Source organism: Raphanus sativus, chromosome 6, assembly GCF_000801105.2.
Source record: "Raphanus sativus cultivar WK10039 chromosome 6, ASM80110v3, whole genome shotgun sequence".
Classification (NCBI taxonomy): domain Eukaryota; kingdom Viridiplantae; phylum Streptophyta; class Magnoliopsida; order Brassicales; family Brassicaceae; genus Raphanus; species Raphanus sativus.
In genome coordinates, this window is record NC_079516.1 from 41,439,393 (window position 1) to 41,463,719 (window position 24,327).

The 24,327-nt window shown below is 33.5% G+C and overlaps 6 protein-coding genes and 1 non-coding gene across 8 annotated transcripts; 2 read left to right on the forward strand and 5 right to left on the reverse strand.

Moving 5' to 3' along the window:
* Positions 1–2,244: 2,244 nt before the first annotated feature.
* LOC108808900 (transcription factor MYB48) lies at positions 2,245–3,506 on the reverse strand. 2 transcript variants are annotated; one of them, XM_018581003.2, is made up of 3 exons: positions 3,366–3,506; positions 3,110–3,239; positions 2,245–2,967 (listed from the first exon to the last, which is right to left on the reverse strand). In XM_018581003.2, the coding sequence occupies exons 1-3, from the start codon at positions 3,391–3,393 to the stop codon at positions 2,472–2,474; spliced, it is 654 nt and encodes a 217-aa protein (XP_018436505.1). In that variant the 5' UTR covers positions 3,394–3,506; the 3' UTR covers positions 2,245–2,471. The 2 variants fall into 2 exon arrangements, with proteins under 2 accessions (XP_018436505.1, XP_018436504.1); XM_018581002.1 differs by having other exon boundaries at positions 3,308–3,505.
* A 6,666-nt stretch (positions 3,507–10,172) lies between these two features.
* Positions 10,173–11,050, forward strand: LOC108808903 (zinc finger protein ZAT8-like). The gene has a single exon (XM_018581005.2). It carries the CDS (start codon positions 10,257–10,259, stop codon positions 10,884–10,886), a length of 630 nt encoding a protein of 209 aa, XP_018436507.1. The 5' UTR covers positions 10,173–10,256; the 3' UTR covers positions 10,887–11,050.
* A 190-nt stretch (positions 11,051–11,240) lies between these two features.
* LOC108808902 (ras-related protein RABE1c) lies at positions 11,241–13,058 on the reverse strand. The gene is made up of 9 exons (XM_018581004.2): positions 12,872–13,058; positions 12,672–12,755; positions 12,474–12,546; positions 12,264–12,364; positions 12,113–12,178; positions 11,926–12,023; positions 11,784–11,846; positions 11,609–11,701; positions 11,241–11,511 (listed from the first exon to the last, which is right to left on the reverse strand). The coding sequence occupies exons 2-9, from the start codon at positions 12,742–12,744 to the stop codon at positions 11,428–11,430; spliced, it is 651 nt and encodes a 216-aa protein (XP_018436506.1). The 5' UTR covers positions 12,745–12,755; positions 12,872–13,058; the 3' UTR covers positions 11,241–11,427.
* A 1,476-nt stretch (positions 13,059–14,534) lies between these two features.
* Positions 14,535–16,055, reverse strand: LOC108808905 (40S ribosomal protein S15a-1). The gene is made up of 4 exons (XM_018581008.2): positions 15,905–16,055; positions 15,470–15,610; positions 15,223–15,383; positions 14,535–14,843 (listed from the first exon to the last, which is right to left on the reverse strand). The coding sequence occupies exons 2-4, from the start codon at positions 15,600–15,602 to the stop codon at positions 14,745–14,747; spliced, it is 393 nt and encodes a 130-aa protein (XP_018436510.1). The 5' UTR covers positions 15,603–15,610; positions 15,905–16,055; the 3' UTR covers positions 14,535–14,744.
* Positions 16,056–21,262: 5,207 nt separating this feature from the next.
* LOC108808904 (actin-depolymerizing factor 2) lies at positions 21,263–22,582 on the forward strand. The gene is made up of 3 exons (XM_018581006.2): positions 21,263–21,423; positions 21,773–22,032; positions 22,137–22,582. The coding sequence occupies exons 1-3, from the start codon at positions 21,421–21,423 to the stop codon at positions 22,285–22,287; spliced, it is 414 nt and encodes a 137-aa protein (XP_018436508.1). The 5' UTR covers positions 21,263–21,420; the 3' UTR covers positions 22,288–22,582.
* Positions 22,583–22,899: 317 nt separating this feature from the next.
* TRNAV-AAC (transfer RNA valine (anticodon AAC)) lies at positions 22,900–22,973 on the reverse strand. The gene has a single exon. It is a non-coding gene; the product is annotated as a tRNA-Val (tRNA).
* A 791-nt stretch (positions 22,974–23,764) lies between these two features.
* On the reverse strand, positions 23,765–24,278 carry LOC108808906 (histone H4). Its single transcript, XM_018581009.2, has one exon. The coding sequence runs from the start codon at positions 24,203–24,205 to the stop codon at positions 23,894–23,896; it is 312 nt and encodes a 103-aa protein (XP_018436511.1). The 5' UTR covers positions 24,206–24,278; the 3' UTR covers positions 23,765–23,893.
* Between the last annotated feature and the right edge of the window lie 49 nt (positions 24,279–24,327).

Here is a 24,327-nt window from a genome sequence, read left to right on the forward strand (position 1 = left end):
CTTGGTTATCCTTCGGGAACCAAAGGTTATAAACTTCTTGACCTCGAGAGCAATTCCATCTCTGTCTCTCGACATGTCATCTTTCATGAAGAGCTCTTTCCTCTAGTTAGTACTGATCTTCCTCTCTCATCCTCTCTCTTCTTTCAAGATCAGTTACTAACAAAAGCTCTTGTGCAAGTCAATGTTCCTGATGTTGAGACTTCTTCTCATACATCGTCTGTAGATATCTCGCCCACTGCGGATACTACGATTGATGCTGAACCTTCTGTTCTACCATCACACAGGAGACTTAAAAAGCCTGCTTACCTTCAAGATTACTATTGCAATGCAATAGGATCTTCAACTCTTCATGAAATCTCCTCTGTGCTTTCGTATGATAAAGTATCCCCACTTTATCTCTCTTTCTTAGTGTCTATCGATAAAGTCAAAGAACCCTTAACCTATGCTGAGGCAAAGAGACTTCTGGTGTGGGATGATCCAATGGATGAGGAGATTGATGCTTTGGAAGGCACTGGCACGTGGACTATTTGCACATTACCACCTGATAAGACTCCCATCGGCTGCAAATGAGTATTCAAGGTGAAATTCAACGCAGATGGGACAGTGGAACGATATAAAGCTCGTCTAGTAGCTAAAGGCTACACTCAACAGGAAGGAGTTGATTATCATGATACCTTCTCCCATGTTGTAAAGCTCACCACTGTTAAGCTTCTTCTCGGTCTTGCAGCGATACATAACTTTTCTCTTCATCAACTCGACATTTCCAACGCTTTCCTCAATGGTGACCTTGATGAAGAGATCTACGTGCGTCTTCCTCCTGGCTACGCACAGAGAAAGGGGGACAAGCTTCCTCCTAATGCTGTTTGTAAGCTTGAGAAATCCCTATATGGTCTTAAGCAAGCCTCGCGACAGTGGTTTCTCAAATTCTCAACCACTCTTATCTCTCTGGGCTTTACTGAAACACATTCAGATCATACGTGTTTTCTCAAACTTATTGAAGGTCTCTTTCTCTGTGTGATTGTCTACGTTGACGATATCATCATCTGCAGCAATAACGATTCTGAAGTTACTCTGTTAACGACTCAGCTGCAGTCTCACTTCAAGCTTCGTGACTTGGGTCATCTCAAGTACTTCTTAGGTCTTGAGATTGCTCGGTCTACTGATGGAATTCATGTTTGTCAACGAAAGTATGCCCTTGATTTACTTGATGATACGGGTTTACTTGGTTGCAAACCATCTAGCATTCCTATGGATCCATCCATCAAGCTTCACTTTGAACCTCCAAAAGGTACCAATGATGATCTCGTTGATGCTGCAGCTTATCGTCGATTGGTTGGTCGCTTGATGTACTTACAGATCACACGTCCTGACATCACGTTTGCTGTTAACAAACTGAGTCAGTACTCTTCTGCTCCTCGCAAAAGTCATCATAAAGCTCTGCTCAAGGTTCTTCATTACATTAAGGGAACTATTGGCCAGGGTTTATTCTATTCTTCTACCGCAGAGATGCAGATTCAAGCTTTTGCAGATGCTGATTGGGGGTCGTGTCAAGACTCACGACGTTCAACTTCAGGCTTCTGCATCTTCATCGGTTCTTCTCTTATCTCATGGAAATCAAAGAAGCAGAAGGTTGTCTCCAAGAGCTCTGCTGAAGCTGAATATCGAAGTCTTTCTCTTGCTACTGATGAACTGTTTTGGTTGACTAATTTCCTTACTGAGCTTCGTATTCCGTTGGCCAAACAGACACTGCTTTTCTGTGACAACTCTGCTGCTATACATATTGCTCATAACTCGGTGTTTCATGAACGCACCAAGAACCTTGAGATGGATTGTCACAGTGTCCGTGAGCGCTTGATTGCAGGTTTATTCAAGCTCTTACATGTGAGGACAGATTTACAGTTGGCTGATCCCTTTACTAAACCGATGTACCCTGCACCGTTTAAGAGGTTGTTGGACAAGATGGGTCTTCTCAACATTTTCGTCCCATCTTGAGGGGGACTATTATCCTATATATGTATTTGTATAGTTTCATTTTGTATACGTGTATAGGGAGATTGTATAGAGTATAAATACAGTAATTTGTACATACATTTTGATTAATGAGAATGGGTTAACTTTACTCATAATCAGTTCAAACCACAACAAGTTACACACATAATATAATACACACATAATATAATACTAGAGTTTGATCCATACCCACAAAGCACGAAAAGGTATAAGCCATAAGGACAATCAGCTCAAACCACAACAACAAGACTTGTTCTCATTCACTCCGGAAACGAAGATATTAAACAAAGCACGAAACTCAGGCTAACTGATTACCACTACACATGAGAGATTATTACAGAGACTTGTCTTTTTTAGTTATTATTAAAGAGACTTACTACACTCGTTAGGTTTTATTCTGTATTTATATAAATATATAACATATAGATAAACAGATTTTCAACGAATAAATCGAATCCTAATTAACCTGAAGACCATGGTGATCTACTGTGTTGGAAACAGAAAGGAAACTGATCATCTGCAAAGGAAGACATCTTACTTTTATCTGCATCCATCTTCCATACAGAATCCAAGGAGCTCTCCCATGATGGAGAAGCCAAAGTGGGGTAACTTAAGCAGTAGCTTTGCTCTAAATAGATGTCTTTAACTGGTTGAGTTACTTTTACTGCAGAGTGATCAATCTCTTTCCATATATCATCCATCGAGTATCCGTCTTTGGTTTCTTGATTCATCTCCCTATTTCCTCCAGTGTCGTAAAAGCTTACTTTCCCTGACGACTGAAAAGACACATCTTGAGTATTGGTAGTGGTCATAGACGAAGAGCAGCAGTTGGAACATGAGGAACTTGGAGAAACATGACGCTTCTTTTCTTGAGTCTTCTTCCTCATATGAGTCCTCCAGTAATTCTTTATCTCGTTATCTGTTCTTCCTGGCAATTTCCGAGCTATTTTTGACCACCTACATATATAATATAGATGCCAAATTTTAAATATAAATTTACTGTTACAGAAGTAATGATATATATATATATATATATATATATTCTGTGTTTCAAAGAAAAAATTTATAATATATTCTTTGTTTCTCGGATGATTTAGACCTGTTTCCCCATTTAGCGTGAAGCTCAAGGACAAGACGCTCTTCTTGTGGCGTCATCTTGCCACGTTTGAGACCAGGATGAAGGTAGTTAACCCACCTTAGCCTGCAACTCTTCCCTGTTCTGTTCAAACCTACAACCAAAACTAGCTCAGTAATACATGTTTCTTACCTATTTATCTTTCTCCCTCCACCTTCAAACCTGATACTTTTGCTATAAAATCCCACCGCCGATCTCCAAATAAGTGTACGAAATTTACCAGAATGATGTCTTCTTGTTCTGTCCATGGACCCTTTCGGTTTTCCTCTTGCATCATATTCATCTTCTCTCTCTCTGTCTCTGTCTCTCTATCTTTATCTCTAATATTACTATAATGTTATTTCTCAGCTTGCTTCACAATGGCATGCTCTGGCCACTATATATATAAGCTAAACACTGTGTTGTGTCCACGCGATATCACACTCACAATATTAAAACTCTTAATGATTTCTTTTTTTCGTCCAATCATATACTGTCCATATTGTTTGAGGGATTATCCTATTGATAATGTAGGGTCTCTTTCTTATGATGTCACAAGGCCATTATATATATTAAAAAAAATCAAGAGGGTGATTGGTGTTACTGATGCAACACTCCCATTAATTCTGCTTTTTCTCTTTTGTGCCTATTCGTGTGTGATAATAAGAACTCTTTCTTATACCTTTTTGGCAGGCAGCACTATCTCGAATGGGGATATAATTAGCATCAGAAAATCTTCTAAATCCAAGCTAAAAAGATGATGGTATGTTTTTCTATAGTTCCGTGTTATGTAGACCAGAAAAACTCTTTGTTTAAATTATCTAAGCGTGCTCAAAATTCGAAAATAAAAACATAGGGAGACACTAGATCTTTCTTGGCCTTTTCGGTGGGGATATGAAAGTACTGTGTCTCTTGACTTTATTAAGGGTTATACATATTGGTAGTAACTGTTGAAGTTTCTAAAAGGGAAAATAGACAAGAAGAAACAGACAAAAGCTTTGCCAGCCTAAGAAAAATAAAGTCATATTGTTATAAGAGCCTGTGATAAGTAAGTTTTTGTATCTAGTATCAGAACTTGAGCTTGTAATTAGATAGTATCATTTTAGGTCTTGAGTGGCTTAAGTTTATTTCTTCTTCGTTCTGCATGAGCGAAATAGCAGCGCAATTTTGAGAGAGATAGTCTGCTGGCACATGGAATCAGAGAATGTATGTACTTTCTTCTCTCTAGTTGGCATAATGTTCTCAAGATTTATTCCATGGAGACTCTGAAAAAGACATAGTAATCTGAGGGAAGTATACTGAGATTAATATGCTTATATAGTGTGTCTTAGGCTTAAACTTCCATTAGTAACTTGGATCCTGAAATTTAGCTAGAAGAAGAACCACATCTTGATCCTTTTCTTATGTCGTTAAGGTTCTAACTCATGGAATTAAAATAAACATGGCTCTTACATAATATAAGATATATTGACATATTGTGCACTTTTATAATTTTTTCACCCTCTTGATCTCGAAAATATTACGGGTCTTTTGGTTCATTCCATATATGGGGCAAACAAGCATGTATTGATCATATATAGAAGTGACTGAAGTACTCTGACGTAACACACCCATTAATTTTGTGTCTATTTTTGGTGGGTGTGTGTGGTTATAAGAACTCTTTCTTATATAACTTTTTTTGGCAGGCTCTCCAAATATGCAAGTGCGTTATCTCCTATGTCAATGTCAATAGTTCAATCCAAAAACAAAACAAAAAGTATGTTCTACTATATATTCCCCTATCATTTCAAGCCAGAGAAAAAGTACAATTAAAATGGAATCTAACGAGGCCATTGATTGTGAGGATATGAGAACAGTATCTCATTTTGTCTATTTTTCACACTTTTTTTTTTGAGCAAAAATCTATTTTTCACACTTAAACTTCAATTAACTTTAGAAAGATATAGAGTTTGAGATACAGATTTTAGATGCAGGAATAAGAGGTCCATGTCCAAATGGACAATCGATTTTTTGAACATTATTAGTCAAAATCTAAATTGTGCCAAATTCAAATTGTACCAAACCCATTTTGGACCATGCCAATTGGATTGTCCGTGAGGTCCAATAAAACTCATTCTTTACATATACAAATACATATAATGTGAGAAAATATGATTTTGCGATTGTGATATGAAAAGATGATTTTATGATTTTGACGAAAAAACATGAATTACAGTTTTGATGGAAAACATAATTTTACGGTTTTGGTAGAAAACATAATTTTATGGTTTCAGCGGAAAACGTGATTTTACAATTTTTCAGGAAAACATGATTTTACGGTCTACCCGGAAACAGTTTTACCAGGAAAACATGATTTTACGGTTTGGCGGAAACATAATTTTACGGTTTTTACGAGAATATATGATTTCACAATTTTGGCAAAACTACGTGATTTTACGGTTTTGCCGGAAAACGTGATTTTACGGTTTTGACGGGAAACATAATTTAAAAATTTTGGCAGGAAAACATATTTTTTATTTTCCGATTTTAGTTTATTGGACGCCCACATCTAAATGGTTGCTACACAAATTTTCAGTTAGAGTTGGTTTTTGCCATTTGAACTACCAACCATTTACGTATTACCATATCAGAACTATTTTGGTTTGGACTGAATTATCCCATGGTCATCAGATCAATTAACATCCCTAAAAGGATTGGAAAACAAAGCCATCAGGAACAATCATATCCTCTGAAACCAAAAGCCAACAGAATTCAAGAATTCTTTGGAACCAAACATAAAATAGACTGTTGGACCTTAGAGTCAATTAAAAAGAAGTCCAAGCAAACAGTTCCACCGAAAAAAAGAAAGAAGAGATACATGCACACCTTAAGAAGAACTTATTAATGGAAAGATTGTGAAAGTCTTGTATTGCTCAAGAACACACCTTAACGAGCCATTGAGATCGAGGGACTTATACGTCAGGAGCACACTCTATGGATTGAGGGACTTAGACGTCAGGAACATACTCTATGGCCCCACCTCCACTAGTCCTCCACTTTGGCTCGTGACTTCCACACGGACGCAAGTTAAATGGACCTTCTGCCCCCATTTCCCTCATTTGATTATTTCTGATTATAGTTTGCTATTGCTGTGAAAAACAAGTCAAAATCTGTGAAATTTGTTCGGACCAACTCTGCACTCAAAAAGATATCGGTCAATGTTAACCCCTACCCCCTTCTTCGAGGCTTTGATTACAGATAAAGAATGTCAAGTAATATTTCAGATTCTATTATTGCATCATTTTTTTCTATTTCATATTTCTCTTTTTTTTCTATTTCATATTTCTCAAGAGCATTTCTTTAGGATGTTTTTGCGTACGTATATGGAAACATGCTTGCGTTGCATGTGTGATGTATCTTCGATTCTTATGTATAGTGTATGTACCATCATTGCACACGTAAGTAGTATAAATGCATATGTAAGCACATAGGTGCATTCCTACTGTTGATTTTAAATAAGTGTATTTGTATTATTAATATATTAAGTCTTGTTGTGTATTTATTATTCTGTTTAGTAAATAGCATAATAATATAATTAGTTACATATAATATGATTAGTCTTGTTGTGTATTTAGGATCAACGATCTATTTCCACGAAAATTATAATTTAGTACCAGATATCTCCCAAACTATGATCTCATTCTATTTATTCCCAAATATGAAATTTAAGTTTTATTTCCGCACATGTTAAAATTTCAAATTTATATCTCCACATATACTGTATATAAAGTTTAAAATAAAAAAGCCCATGGAACATGATTTAAATTGGTTTACTATTAAGCCGTAAATCATTTTAAACCATTAACTAACCAAATTGGTTTATTATTTCAACGTTGACCCAATTTCTCTCCCTTTCTCACGTTAACGTTACACGTTACTCCACCAATCAACCACTAAAGCTTCGACGGACAAGAACACCATAGCGAACTGTATTTCTTTTTTTACAGGGTTTGATGATTGATGAAACGAAAAATGTAATCGCTGAGAGTATAAATCGAATTCTCTCTCTTCAAGGTTCAATTGTCTGCTCCTTTTTTATTGAATGATTTCGTTATGCCTGTGAATTCGAAATTGGGAAACGAAAGTGGTGATAAAGGGAAACGATTTGATAAAGGGTTTTGACTTCGATAAAGCCGATTCCAATCTTAGTTTCGCCGCAAATAACGGCATGCAATCCAATTTCATGCCGATGTCGTTCTTAAAAATAGCCTCGCCACTACATAAGGCTCATAATTTTTTTTTATCTTTGATTACATTCTATGAAATTGGTTAAAGGTTTCTACTTTAACTTGATTAGCCTGTCTAGTTGTTGCAGCCTTGTGATTGAATTATATGGTATAAGTTAATTGACATATTTTACCCAAAAAAAAAAAAAAAGTTAATTGACTGTGACATGGAAAAAAAAGAAGAGAATGATATGAAGATGATGACGTGAAACCTATCTCTCATTGGTACAAAAAAAATAGATCATTGAATTCTTGTTTGATTGTGAGAGAAGAAGAGATTCGATGGATCGAGAAAAAAAGTTTATGGTTCTGGATCTGTTGTGACTCGTGAGAGAGATGAAGTGATTTGATATGTTTTGGTTTAGATATGGTTTAGTTGGTTTTATGTTTGGTACGGTTTCGATATGTTCGATTACTATTGAGATTTAAAATTTCGTGAATTTGGTTTAACAAAAGCAACATTTGTGGGGAAATAAAACTGAAACTTATTAATTTGGAACAAAATAGAACGAGATAGTTTGTGAGATATTTTGCGTTATACGATAGTTTTCATGGGGAAATAGGTCGTTCATCTGTGTATTTATTATTTTATTTATTTATTCCATTTTATAAAGAATGTCACTTAAATATTTTTTATACATATTAAAAATGATATAAATTTATTTATATTTTCATCAATTTAAGCAATACTATTTTAGATAAATATATTTATTTATGAAATCAATACATGTTGAAATTAATATTGAACTGAATGAAAGTAAGTATAAATTTTATTGAAATTGCAAAATGATACTCTTTCTGTTTCAAATTAAATGATGTTTTAGAGAGTTTTTGATGTTTCAGAATACATGATGTTTGATGTTTTTATATTAATCTTTGTTGTATTGAAAATTGTGTGATCAGTGATATTTGATACTTATTTTTAATGATTGGATGAAGTAGTTTTGATTTATATTTTTAATGTCACTTTTTAAGAAAGAGTGTGTACCTTAATTCTTGCGCATATACCCAAAACATCAAGTATTTTGGAACAGATGGAGTATATATTATATGACAAAAAATAACTCTAAAATGACAATTAATATGAAGCAAAGGAAATATTCTCTCTGTTTTTAAAAGATGGATTTTTTAGTGTTTTCATACATATTAAGAAAATGCATTATATTATTATAATAAACTTATTGTTTTCTGTAGTTTTCAATTTTCAACAACTTTTGGCCAATAGTAATCCAATAAAAATCAATTAATTTTTTTAAAGTTTGCAATTTTTCATAGAAAACATAAAACAACCATCTTTTAAAAATAATTTTGTTTTCCAGAACGACCATCTTTGGAGGGAGTAGTAAATAGCATGTGTCTATGCAGTGCTATATATTAATTAATTATATACTACTCCTTCCGTTTTCAAAAGATAGACTTTTTAGTATTTTCACATATACTAAAAACACATTAAATCATTATAATAAATTTATCGTTTTCTGTAATTTTCAGTTTTCAATAGCTTTTAACCAATAGTAATCCAATAAAACCAATTAATTTTCTTAAAGTTTGTAACTTTTTTCATAAAAAATATAAACTATACATCTTTTTGAAACAAAATATTTTTTCCAAAACATGAATTAGTACTATTTTGTAACTAAAGCAGAGACCCAAGTTAATCAAAAGAAAAATTGTCAGTGTGAGCAAAGAAGAAACCGCGTGGAATTAGATCAAATGACGCATCACACATCACTCTCTTATTCTTATTTTATTCTGTTTTGCTTCCGAAGATTTCTCTCTATATAGTTTCCATACATCCATCAAGTTCACACTTTGTTATTAGGGGCCTTGATATTATTCCAATTATGACCATCATTGAATCTCCGTCGGTTTCAGATTGTGATCTTAATCAGTTGAACTTGACCCATCTCCCAAAAAATATCGGTAAAAAGCCTAGAATAGTCTTCGAAATCTATAGAATCACAATGGGGAAAACACAAATGTAACCATGATCTACCAGTTCATGGTGAAATCATCAGCCACTAGATTGCCATGAATCGGTTAATTATTATATATAACTTACAAGTTCACATGAGTGGGAGGATATATGATATCTAAGAAAGAAAGAAAAATTAAACAAATAAAAAATATATATATGGAAAATTATGTAGCTAATGAGTGATAGTAATTTAATATCGGTCACTTAGAGAAAAACATAATAACAACATAAATACAAGTATCTATGTTCTCTTGTTGATCACTGCGGTGACAAGACCAAGACGTATCGTCCAATAGGCACGACTCGTAAAAGTATAAAAAACGAATAATATGTGCTAAGTGGATAAATAAGTAGTAAAAATATTAATGAATAAACAAAATACAAAAAAAAACATTTTTTCAAATACAAAAACATTGACTAACCAAACAAAATCTAGACGTATTTAGAGTGGATATGGATGTTATGAATTATACTTTCTAACCAAGAAAAAAAATTTAGGTGGCGGCGGCTTACGAATGCATGAACGGAGAGAAAATACATAATATGACGAGTTATAAAAATAATAAAATTCCCAAACCTAGATTTTCCATTTCTTAAGGAATGACTAGTTTCATGTGCACAAAAAAAAAAGGAAATGACTAGTTTCCTTTTATCGATGACGGTGAATGACAAGAATACCACTTTTCACTAGCTTGCAGACCAAGTCGAAGGGCATTTTCGTAAATTAATAATATCTTTACACGCCCGACCTCGTTCCCCTATAAATACCAGACCATCACAAGTGAAACAACACAAACTAAAAACTCCCAACCATAGAGAGAGAAGAAACACACCAAAGTGAAGAAGTCAGTTTTAAATCTAATCCAATTTAGAATAACAATCATCAACCATGGTTGCAAGAAGAAGTGAGAATCTTGATCGGACGGTGGAAAATACGGCGGAGAAACTTGATCGGACTGTGGAAGATACGGCGGCGTATAAAGAGACACTTGAGAGGACGGTGGAAGATAAGGCGGCGAACTGTCTGATGCTGTTATCAAGAATTGGAGAAAACGGCGGCGGAGGAGGAGGCCGAGAGAGTCGCCGTGTCTACAGGTGCAAAACTTGTATGAAAGAGTTCTCGTCGTTTCAATCGCTAGGAGGCCATCGCGCGAGCCACAATAAACACGCTAACAACAGCAGCAGCGACGAACAGTCGTCGCTTTCTTCTGGATCCGTCGCTAAGAAGAAGAAGACCACCACGAACACAACAAGCAGGCATATTTGTCCGATATGTGGCGTGGAGTTTCCGATGGGACAGGCTCTCGGTGGTCACATGAGGAAGCATAGGAACGAAGAGGAGGCTAGCGGCGCGTTGGTTACACGGTCTTTTTTTCCTGAGGCGACGACTACGACGATGATTACGACATTGAAGAAATCGAGCAGTGGGAAAAGAGTTGCGTGTTTTGACTTTGGGCCAGCAGATTCTGTGGAGAGTGGGATCAATTTGGAGTTGGAGTTGGGAATAAACATGTACTGATGTTCTCGTATTCTCTGAATATAGTCTATGATACTCTTATTTTTTTAGTTTTCTAGGGTTAAGAAGCCTAGCATCTTGATTTTGCATAGAGTTGTATATGAGATATGATTTTACATGAAAACTCGTCAAGGGTTGAGATATGAATGTTGCATCAGTTTTCAAAACTAGAATATTACTATTGTGACACGTCTAGTTGTTATGTTTAACCGCAACTGAATTTGAAAAGTTTCATGATCACTAAAACAATCAGAAAGCTACTGCGTAATCAAATATAGTTGTTCGGTGGAATCAAAGGGAATAATATGCATTTGCTGAATCTGTCGCTTTAATGGTTTCGTAAGATGAGTAGACAAATCTTAGAAGTTTAGGGATTAAATAAAAGAGCAAAGCAATGGAAACATAAGAATAAGAAAAGGCAATTTAGAAGGAATCAAGACATGTTGGAGGATAAAACCAAAAAAAAAATTACATAAGCACCCAAGCTGACGACATCTTAGTTTTTTTTTTCACTTAAAACTTCAATTTTTATATTTTTTTCTTATTAGCTTCCACAGCATGCAGACTTCTGTGTGGCCTGCGCGGCTCCAGCTGACTGGTCAGTCTGGCTTATCCTGATCGTCGCAGGCTGCAATCAGACGAACAAAAACATGTAACAATACGTTTCAGAACCGTCAGATGAATGAAGATCAGTAACAAGGAAAGCAGAGATGTATGTAACAAACCTCAGCCTTGGAGTCAGTGTCAGAAAGCCTCTGCTTTATGTCCCTCCCTATGGAGAAGAAAACTTCTTCCACGTTTAGGTTTGTCTTAGCACTCTGCAGCAAGACACAGCAATATAGATGTAAGCAATTGTGTCTTATGTATACAAGAACCATCGAATAAAACTGAGAGACTTACAGTTTCAAAGAACTTAATCCCGTACTCATCAGCGAGAGCCTGACCCTTTGCTGTAGGAACCGCCTAAAAATTTGGTCAATTGAAACTGTTATTAACACAAATAGTGAAAGAGGAGGAAGTGGGAGGGGTGGGGGATGATTACCCTCTTGCTTTCGTCCATGTCAGCCTTGTTCCCTACCAAGATCTTGTTAACATTATCTGAAGCATGCTGTTCAATATTACGAATCCAGTTCCTAATGTCTGCAATTTTGGTATCAACAATCAATCTTTGAGTATAAAAGAAATGAGAATTTAATTAATAACAGAATTGAGGGGGGTAGGGTGTTTACTGTTGAAGGAGGACTCGTCGGTGACATCATAGACCAGCAAAATGCCCATTGCCCCACGGTAATAAGCTGTCAAAATGCAAAAACGATAATTAGAATGTAATCAGAAAATCTCCAAGTGCAGACTGGATTGATTCATAAGGAAGTGACTGACCGGTGGTGATGGTGCGAAAGCGTTCTTGACCAGCAGTGTCCCAAATCTGGAGCTTGATACGTTTGCCATCAAGCTCAATGGTTCTGATCTTAAAGTCAATGCTACAAAATCAACAAAGAAAGAAGAAGACTCCAATGAGATTGATTAATAAAAAACACATAGATCAATCAATAGGTTTAGCTTGTCAAAAAAAAAAGAAAAAAAAGAAACCCAATGGTGGTGATGAAGCTAGTGGTGAAGGAGCCATCAGAGAAACGTAGAAGCAGACAACTTTTACCCACACCTGCCACCAAATCATCATCATTAATTTCACAGATCCCTCCTAACACACTAATCTAATCGGAAAATTAAAAAAAAATAATAATTAGATCGAGTCCATAGAAACTAGTGCTCGGATGATTGACATACCGCTATCTCCAATCAAAAGAAGCTTGATGAGATAGTCGTAATCAGCTCTGGCCCTAGCAGGTGGAGCAGCCATCGAGGATGATTCTAAAATGGACAATAAAACCAAAAAAAAAACTCAGAGATCAAACCATTTTTTTTTATCTTTGTTTCATTCAGAGAAACCAAATCGTAGAAGAAGATCAGGAGGAGAAAACACGTACCGGATGAAAGGAAACAGAGAAGAAACCGATGTAATCGGAGCTAAGGACGGCTAAAATGCGCCACTCCTCGATTTAGATTCCCTCTTCTCCCTGCTTCTTCTTCGTCTTCGTCTTCTTCGCTGTGCACGATAGGATACCACGCGCAAGTTAACACTAGAAAACGATGAGGAGGGAACGATTCTTCCTTCTCTTCGAAAGGGCCACGAAGCCTTATGGGCCTTTTATTAATCACTTAAATAAATATATATCCAAATCACCTAGCTGGACCAACTTGGCTTTCATCTTAATTGCATCCCCGAACTGCCATCTGTCACTGTGCCTATCGCTAATACCTTAACTGATGAACCGGCAATACATAGAGATGCAAATACTACTACTACTACTACTACTACTAATGGCTAAAGCCTAAAATCATCATAGAGTAGGTAGAGAAATAACGTGTTTATTTATTTCTAAAAGAAATTCTAGAGACTATGAAATTTAATTTCGCAACTTCTTTATCAGCAACTTTGAAATTTTCTTAACACATAAAGTCAGAATGAGGACGTTTGATCCAACTGTCAGGTCTTTTTCCGTTTAGGAAGTTGCCAACTACTGTAACATTCAACATGAAATGCGTAGAAATGTGGAAGTTTCTTGATCCTAGATAATAATGAAGATGAAATTTGTACAACCATTTGGATTATATTTGTCAACTCAGAGAATCCATTTTGATTAGCTTTGTAGATAACAATGTTAAACATATATATGCTACACCCAAATGACTGAACACCACATATCAAAATATACCGAAAGAAAACTGCATTAACGTATTTAATTTACACAATTTATTAATTATAACACATACACATTTATACTAATTGATACCACATCAGACAATATTAATTTTCACTTAAGAACAGTTTATTGTTAGTAATTATTAAAATAATCGTTTCAAAGAACTTAGAAAAAAAACTCTTCAATCTCTAATTTCTTTTTACTCTAAATAATCTTTTTCTAATTATGGATTTCTTTCAAGGTATGACTCTCCTCCTGATTCTTCTTCTTCCTGGTCAGACCGGCAAACAAGCTAATCTGCTGATTTCAAATTCAGTTTTTGGGCTTTCTGGTTGTGGAACTTCATTTAAATTGATTTGAATTCGTTGTTTGTTTGTCTGGATTCATTAATTTAATGCCATTGGATTCATTAATTCAACCACATCCCTTGTTGTTGTTTTTTTACGACAACTCCCTTGTTGTATTCCAAAACTATATTAAAAACAGTTAGAAAATCAATTAGAGCATCTCCAATGTAAAACTCCATTTTTTCCTCTAAAATGGAGTAAAAGTGAATCTGGAGTAAAATTGCTTCAACCCTACTCCATTTTTCACTCCATAATAGAGTCATGAACAAACAAAAAATAAATTAAACTTCAAAATGGAGTGAGATATGGAGTTGGGTTGGAGCATATGTTACTCTATAATCACTTTTACTCTATTTTAGAATTAAAAATGGAGTTGGGTTGGAGATGCCCTTAGTCATCTAAAAGTCTCCAAAATAATGGAAATATGGAGTTTTGTCATCACACCTTCCATCGTGTATGATAATTAAGGACTACAAAATTGACAAATCGAAGTTTTTGATGTTTGAAAAACGTCTCAGCATGTTTAACTGCGAGTAATGTTTAATAAGCAGAACTAGAGTCGATCAAAGAAATCTAATTTAGTTCGTACAATACAAATTCACGGTTGCATGACGACTGACGAACTCAAAAACCGAAATAAGTCGTCTATTCTCTCCTAAATGGTCTAAAGCATCTGAGTACATTGACGAGTTCAAAAAAAGCAGGGAAATACAACCCGATATAACAGGAACTCGTGTGAAGCTGCTGCTTCAGTAAAAAAAGCCAAGAACCTTGCCACCCACATTCTTTCTCCTGGCTTCTTCGTGATCCATGATTCCAGCTGAGGTTGTCAGGACAATGTAACCAAACTGCACAAAGAACATTTGCTCAATAACTTGACACATTGCAAGATGAGTACGAGTTTTAAGACCCGATTAAACTCTAACAGAAACAGAAAAAACTGACTAAGCAAATCGATATAAGTATATAATATTCGTTTTTGCTATTTTAAAAAAAATAATAAAAGGGTTTATTCACGATGTAAAATCTTTCCATCCCATTTGAGGTAATAAAGAGTACTTTCAAGAGGATGCATAGAAAAGATTCAGTTTTGATTTACGCCCGCAACGGAACAAGAACAGCATGAGACTTGCTGCTCTGATCTCTCATAGGCATTATTAAACTATATGCAAAAAAAAAATATAGAGCGTAAAATGCAAAAATATTGTCCGTAGACCAACAACGAACCTGTCGGGAAGGAAGAAGACGAGCGGTCCAACCCTCAATCTCCTTAACACCAACATCAAAACGAGGACTGATAACACCGCACTTGTTGAGCCTTCCATTTAACTCAACAACTATCTTACCAGACCTGTGGTCATCAACATACTCAAACTCCCCAATGTAACCTAACAATCCCAAGAGTGTGAACAAACATCATAACTCTATTATAGGAAACTTTAAAAATGAAAGAAGCAAGTAAACACTACCATACCGTGCTTTTGCATGACGATAAGGAACTTGATTATGACTTTGGAAGAAGGCCTGATCATAACCTGCCTCTTCCCCCTCTTCTCTGCATTATACATGCTCTTAAGAGCGTCATTTAGGACACTGATTCTCACCATTCTTCAAACTGAAAATCAGAAAGAGAAAAAGAAACTGAGCTTAACAACGAATCGTTGTAAATCATACTTGCTTTTTGGCATTTCCTAAATTAAAAATGATAGAGAACAGAACAAGTAAACATCAATTCAAGCATTAATACAAGAAAATGATCCTAATGAAACTAACGGGAGTGGCATAACAAACGAGTCCAAACTAGGAAATGGAACTACGGGTGTGACAACAACATATTTAAAAAGGTAATACATCAGATAAAGAGAGCCGTCTTTGTTCCATTTTTATTTTCATTTTTTAAATTTCTGACCTTGAAATTGAAGCAGGGAGCAGCGCCGACGCCTCTCGTTAGTCTGGAAGTAGAGATAAAAAGAAGAGCTAGAAGGCGGAATGAAAACTAGGGTTTTAGCTTTTCTTATACGGGTTACGGACAGGATCCACTTGGTCCATACTACGTATGTATTCGGCCCATTGTAGTTCGTTATGGATATCTTTATTTGACATCTTCCCCATTAAGCCTTTCCGCAATCTAACGGTCTATATTGAAACATGTAGTTAATTAGTGAAGAACAAGTCAAATGAAATGTTTTAACGGGCCCGTCAAAGAGTGAAACTTTTATTCTTGGTTCAGATAACCATTTAAATTATTTTAAAATTTAAAGGTTTATATAATATTTTTTTTTTAACTCGAAGAAAATTGAGATACGGTCGATAAAAAATTAAAGACAAAGAACACAAACCAAACAAAATAAAATAAAGACATAAACAGAGCCTAAAGCTCATATATGTCCTTATATAATATTTTAGTTTTGTCTAAAATTAACTATATTAATTATAAATTTATATAATATATGCCAAAATAATTAAATTTAATCTATAAATTAGTTTGGTTTGAATATTTAGATAGATAATCAATAAATATTTTAAATATTTTGATGTTTTGTTAGTTATTTCTGATATTTATTTTTACCATTTTTTGATATATTGGATTTTAAAAAATAATTAATAAATTTAGTTATATAAATTTATTTTAAATATATTAAGGTCTTTGAAATACTTTGGTTTTCGTTGGAATCGATTTCGGTTGTTTAATATCAAACTTTTGAATCATTCATATATTTAATCAATTTTAATTTGGATTTGACATTATTTGTTGGCCAAATTTATTTTTTTTTCCAACCATAGTTAAAACATTATAGAGTAACCACAAGACCATAACAATCATGAGCCTTGAATAATTCTTCCTCATCTCGGCCCATATTCAGCAAGATCATTTCCAATTTTCCTCTGATTTTATCTCTATATTTTTTTCTAAAATAGAAATTTTTATTATAAAAGTAAATTGTTCCAATGTAATTCTTCTATTTATAGATAAAGATATAGAGATATTTATCTTCACCTCTAATTATAGAGTAAAAAATAACAATTTTTTTATATTTTAGAGAAATTCTATTACATAGACATGCATTGAATCAAATTCATATCTATATTAGAGATCTCTATTTTGGATAGAAACTAGATGTCAATTTTATAAAAATGAAATTTATAAACACACAAATATGGCTAAAAACTTTAATCCCAAAAACTTAAAACTGAGTGGTATTTTTATGTCCACCTCTAATCCAAAATAAAGAAAAAAATATCAATAACAAAATATGTATTGTTTATAATATTAAAATACAATACATTTAAACAAAACTCATTCAGCACCGAAAACGGATTATATTCTAATAATTAATAAAATACCTTGATTGAAGTTTTAATATGGGCAATGAAATGTACGAGGAACTTGCGTCAGTTTCAGATCACGTTTACAACAGATTGTGTATAATTGGTGAAGATGGTGTCTGAACCAGATAAATGGTCTGTGTTTGCTACTTATTTATAAGACATAAAAACTTTGAAAGAATCTTTTAACAGTTTAGAGATCATTTATGTACCTCACATATAAAATTTGGAGGCCGATGGCTTAGCACGTAGTGTTTGAAAACAAACGTCTTTTGTTATGAACATAGATGCAGAACTAGCAGTTTGGTTTACAGAGTCCGTTTGAATCCGTAAAAGTTGATGAAAAAAAAAATACCTTGATTGAAAACATCAGGTAACGAAAAGATGCCCTATTTTTTTTTTTCAAAATGGCTGCTTTTGGCGAAAGCTTCATTTTCTAAAACGGAGGTACGTGTCTGGATTATAGAGGCCAAAATAAAAAAGGGATTTGACTAATTCTGTTAAGAAAAAAGCAATTTGTGAACCAATCATCCATTAGGGCGTCATGCTGTAATTAATCAACGACAATATCATTTGAATAGGTTTTATTTGGAACCATTCTTTTTAAGATTATGATTGGATTCGTTGTTTTGACCATTGGTTGTGCTGACCCAGATTTGTTGTATTTTCGGTTTTTCACCATATGTTATTACCATCTATCCTATTAAAAGTGAAGTACAAATGGGAATTTACCCTGAGTTAACTTCATTATTTACAACTGAATGCCACTGGTTTTAATTATTGAACTTTTGTTATTTGTCCATTTGTATTACACGACATATGTGAAGCCCATCACGTTTTTTTCCCTACTAATTATCAATAGGCTACGTTATCTTTATGTAAATTTACTAAGAGTTGGGCCTATTTGCCATTTATCTAAGCATCTTTAACCAGCTTTAACCAGATGACCATAAAATGTGTGGAAATTCGGGTTTAGTCATAAACTGTTCTCTACAAAACAAAATTTGAAACGACATTATAACAATTCTTTTCTAAAAGTTGAAATATGCCAATATTTGTCTTATACTACATATGCCAATCTTTTGGTTATTATATCTAAGATATTACAATCAAAAACCAGTTGGTCTATCAAATTCAATATAGAGTTGCGATCAACCGGTTTTCTTATTTATCTATATTATTAAAGTTCAAGTACCCAATTGAATTGTTTGGAAACAAGAATAATAGAATAAATGAGATATATTTGGCAACATGGATAGTAGAGATGTGTAGTTTCTTTTATTTACACATTTAGTCATTGTATTTTCAATAAATTAATAACAAATGAGAATTGCTTAAAAACATGAATAACATATTTAATACTTCTTTTTATATAAACATTTAGCCATTGTTGTTATAATACATAAAACAATCTTCTTTCTATATTTCTTTTTATTTACAATTCTGTCACTATATTTACAATTCTTTATGGTGAAAATAAAAACACAAACTGAAATATAAATAGTATATTATATAAAACAATTTTTAAAAACAGTATTATTACCTTATTTAGTTTAGTCAAATCTAAAAATTTAAAGAGTTCAATTTTCAAAAACAAATACCATAAAACTAGGTGTTTAGCCCGCATATGCGGGCATATACATTTTACAGCTACTTATTAATACAATAATTAATAATTAAAAGATTATAATGGTAAATCCGTATTTTTCATTTGACTATTCTTATGTATAATGATTTTTTTCTTGGAAATTCTTATGTATATGATATTCATTATTAATAAATAAATTTTAGAAATCACTCAATATTATTTTTCAGTTATATAAAAGTAATAATTTTAGTTTTGTCTTGAAAATTATTATGTATACTATATTCATTGTTAATAAAAAATTAGAAATCACTCAATATGATCTTTTTAATTATATAAAAGTAAAAATATTAATTGATTATTATTTAGTTATGTATTTCTGTTTTTTTTTAATTTTTAAGTTTCTATTAAAAGATATCTTTCGGATAATCACAATATATATATATGATCATTATCTTTTTATTTTAAAATATATATTTATGGATTTTGGATAATTATTATTATTATTAATTATTAATTATTAATTTTTATCATTTATCTAATAAAATCATTTAAATTCGTTTTTTATTTTAAGTAATTTATAAATTCTATTCATTAAGGGTATAAACGATATTAACCGCTCTAACTTTTAACGTGAGAGCTCCGTTGCGAAAAATCACTTCGCAAATAATAGTATAGATAGATTAATAATAATTCATAGAAAACTAATTCAAAAAATTAAAACTTTGAAACATGGATAAAAGTATGTCAAGAAGAAAAAAGTAATGGCCTATGTTATTAATAAAAATTGGAAATCCATTATATCAGTTTTAAAATATACAAAATGGACTAATATAATTACCTAAAAACATTGTTTTGTCTAAGATAATCATTAGATTTTATATACGTATTTCAAATCAAAATAATAATTTAAATTTGATTTATATCAAAAATTGATAAAAAAATATGCATTCATTCAAAAATTTATTTTTACTAAAATATTTTCCAATAACCATTATTAAAAATATTTTTCAATATATATAAAAAAATACAACAAAAAAATTAATTCTATATACCAACTTAAATTATGGTTTTTATATTTCGGATTAAACTTTAAGAATATAATAATATATATGATTATTTATAAGATGGTACATATAAAATACTATTACTTATATGATTATTTATATGATGGACCAATACAATTAATTATATGATGACATATATACGATACATAATAGTGACTAGGGCTAGACGTTCAGGTATCCATTCTGTTTGGGTTTTGGGTTTCCAGGGTCAAATATTTCAGTCCAATTCATATATTTCTAACTTTCAGTTCGAATTTTGACTGGGGCTGCGTTCAGGTATCAATTCGGGTTAGTTACATATTTGCTTGGGTTTTGGGTTTCCGAGGTCAAATATTTCAGCCCCATTCAAATATTTCTGAATTTCAGTTCGAATTATATTCGGATCTTTGCGGGTTCAGTTCGGGTTCGGATAACCCATTTAAATTATTTTTTTAAGAATTCATTATAAATTTTTAATTTCTTAAAATATATAAATAAAATAATATATTGTATATAAATCTGAAAAACATATGTCAGAATACATAAACTTAACATATAAATTGGTTTGGTTTAAATTTTGGATCAAAAATCAATAATTATTTTAAATATTTTTGGTGTTTTGAGTGTACTTCCAATATGTTAGATATTTATATTTGACTATTTATATATTTTCAAGTATTTAAACCAACCTAAAAGTATCATATATATATTCTGGATGTTTTTATATACATTAAAACTAAAAATAATTAATATATATACATATATAAGTATATAAATCTTTTTCGGATACATTTTGATATCCAAAATACTTTGGTTCGAATTGGTTATGGTTTTAGTTGTCTAAATATCAAAATTTTGAATAATTTGGATATTTAATCAATTTTGGTTCGGGTTTGATATTACTTTTTCGGATCGTGGTCGGTTCTTCAGATTTTTTTTTTATCCAGTTTTGATATTGACATAAAAAAATAAATAATAATATATTTTTGAAATATACACCCGCACGGGCGGGCGGGTCAAAATCTAGTTTGTGTTTATTAATGAACACATATTAATATAATCTTCCTTTTCAGAAAAAACATATTAATACAATCTCATAAGTTGAAACTAATCTCATCGGTTTTTTTTTGTCAACACTTATTCTATTTTTTTAGATAAATAATCTTCCTCAGAAAACATTTAAATTAAATTATCTGTATTTTCACTTTTCCATATCATTTATGAGATGTAAGCAAATGAAATACGAATGATCAGAAGAAAAAAAAGCAAAATGAAATACGTTTCTGTATATAAAAAAAAGAGGAATAGATTCTGGATAGCTTACAAATAACGCGGAGAGGAAACAGTGAAGAAACAAAAAGAACACAAGTCATATCGTTTTTTGCCGACTGGAGAAAATATATCTTTCTTCCTGCTTCTTGGTTTTCAACTAGAGTTATCGTTTGAAATCGGTTTGATTCAGCAGCCATGGTGAGCTCTCAAAAAGTGCTCCTCTCTTTACTGTTTTGAATTGTTCGCTTGTCGATTTGAATCCAAATATCCGTTACAGTATCTCTTCTCTCGCTCTGTTAGATCTGGAGATGAATTATTAGTGTCACATCTCAAAGATAGTTTTGTCTTTTTGTGTGATGGGTTGGTTTATAGAAACCCGACCAAGGAACTCGTAACTTTGTTCTGTCTGAAACCAGGAGGAAACTCGTGTTTGTTCACTTTAAATTCATATATAAGTTGAATTTCACGAGTTTTTTTCATCAGCGATTGTTGATCGTTCGATCTATATCATTGGTGATGTGTAACCTGATACTATTGGTAAACACAGGCTAACGCGGCATCAGGAATGGCTGTGCATGATGATTGCAAGCTCAAATTTTTGGAACTGAAAGCGAAAAGAACTTTCCGTACCATTGTCTACAAGATTGAGGACAAGCAAGTGGTGGTGGACAAACTCGGTGAGCCAGAACAATCATACGATGACTTTGCAGCGAGTCTTCCCGACAACGAATGTCGATATGCCATTTATGACTTCGACTTTGTCACCGAAGAGAACTGCCAGAAGAGCAAGATTTTCTTCATCGCATGGTACCAAAAATTTAGTTTAATTAATTCATTATATGATTTTGGCTTTCTCGTGTCTTTGGTTTTGCGAATAATATCTTATATTATATGATCATCAAATGCTTTAGGTCTCCTGACACTGCCAAAGTGAGAGACAAGATGATATACGCGAGCTCTAAGGATAGGTTCAAGAGAGAACTGGATGGGATTCAAGTGGAGCTTCAAGCAACCGATCCAACCGAGATGGGGCTTGATGTTTTCAAGAGCCGCACCAACTAAAAAGCTAAAACCCCTCCTCCTTGTGAATGGTGGAGGGGCCCTTGAATAAATTTGTTTCTGGAGTGAATTTATGTGTATGCTGTTAACTGTTGTTCCCTCTGACGGTTATGAAACTATTAACATCTTCCTTTTATTTGGCTATTGTTATCGTCTTTCGTGTTCTCTTGATGATCATGTGTTTCATCATCTATGAACTTGTGAGATTGTAGCTGCCTTGCCTTCTGGCGGTTTGCAATCTTTTGTGTCAGTTTATGTACAACAATACTTTGAAAAATCAGATTGGAGTTTATTGATTGATGATTGCGACTATAACTTCAAAAGCTTTTTGCCGCGAAACACTGCCGTGTCGGAAGGCACCAAGGCCGTTACTAAATTCACGAGCTCCTTGACCTGTGAATCTTGAAACTGGGTTACATTTCTATCAGTGTTGTAATTAGTGCTATGAATCTGTTTAGAATCAAAATTTATGTTTTCGCTTAATGTATGAAATTCGAAATTGAGTTCTTCATATTCTGTGGATTAATTGTTACTTTACACAGAAATTTTGATTAAATCGTTTCTCCAGTTCGTCATTTAAAAAGAAAAAAAATCAAAACTTTCTAAGATATCAAATGGCTTCGCCCGGGTTCGAACCGGAGACCTTCAGTGTGTTAGACTGACGTGATAACCAACTACACCACGAAACCATTTTGTTAAAAGGTGGGTTACGCAAAATTGAAGACGAATAAATTTTGTTTTGTTTCACTAAGGATTTTGTTGAGTCTGCTCTCGTCCTCCTCTACTTCTGATTCTTCTCACCGGTGCCTGAGAATATTCACCAAAAGCAACTCAAAATAACATAAAGGACGTCTGATTCTTCTCAAGTGTCTTAACATAGCTAGTTCCCCTGTTTTTTTTTTGGTAAAAGTTCCCCTGGTTATGTTATCTACATGCCGTTAATTATGTTACATTTTGCTTGAGAGAGTCAAATTTTGATGTTTTATTGTTCTTTAAAAACCGAGTTGATCAAAACACTGATATCTTGTCCTTTTTCTTGATAGCCGATTACCTTAATCAATTAATAAACTTGAGCAAGATCATGCTGATTGCCTTATTAATCACTTATCCACTGTGATCTAACCACGTTCAGATTTGTGGAAGCTTGTTAAAACCAATATATATGTAACACAAGTGGTATACTTGAAGCCTATTTATTGAGGATGATTAGTTTCTGCTGATTAACCAACAGCCAGACAGGTAAAAATCATTTACTTGAACCCAAAAGCAGTAGCGACATAACCAAAAGCACACCATAGATATGACACATCCACATTGTACATTACATATTTGGCCTCCCTCTAGCAGTAAGCGTTACCAAAGCTAGAACAAATAGTTCTCATCCAGAGGAAACCTGTAAACTTGCCATTTTTGTCTCAGCCTGAGAATTAGTTCTTCAGATCTGACCATCTCAACATCAGAGAATTATAAAACAATGTAATTGTTCAAATATTGAATTTCATATATTTCTTGATGATACAAAAAGCAAACTGAAACTCACTAAAAGAAAAAAATCAAATCTGAGAAATTGATTATAAACCAAAAAAAAAGAAAAACAAATTGTAAAACCCTAGCCGCCGAATCCATAGAGAGTCCTCCCTTGCCTCTTGAGAGCATACACCACATCCATAGCGGTCACAGTCTTCCTACGCGCGTGCTCGGTGTATGTGACGGCGTCGCGGATGACGTTCTCCAAAAAGATCTTGAGCACTCCACGTGTCTCCTCGTAGATCAGACCGCTGATACGCTTCACGCCTCCTCTGCGAGCCAAACGGCGTATCGCAGGCTTGGTGATTCCCTGGATGTTGTCTCTCAGGACCTTCCTGTGTCGCTTCGCTCCTCCTTTCCCCAAACCCTTGCCTCCCTTTCCACGACCCGACATTTTTCTTCTGAATTTTTCTCAATTATTTCTCTTTTTTTTTTTTTTGTGATTGCTGTGTTTTAATGAGGGAGAGCAGTGGGGTTAATATATAGTCGTAGATATAGTCTCATGTCTATGTCTCG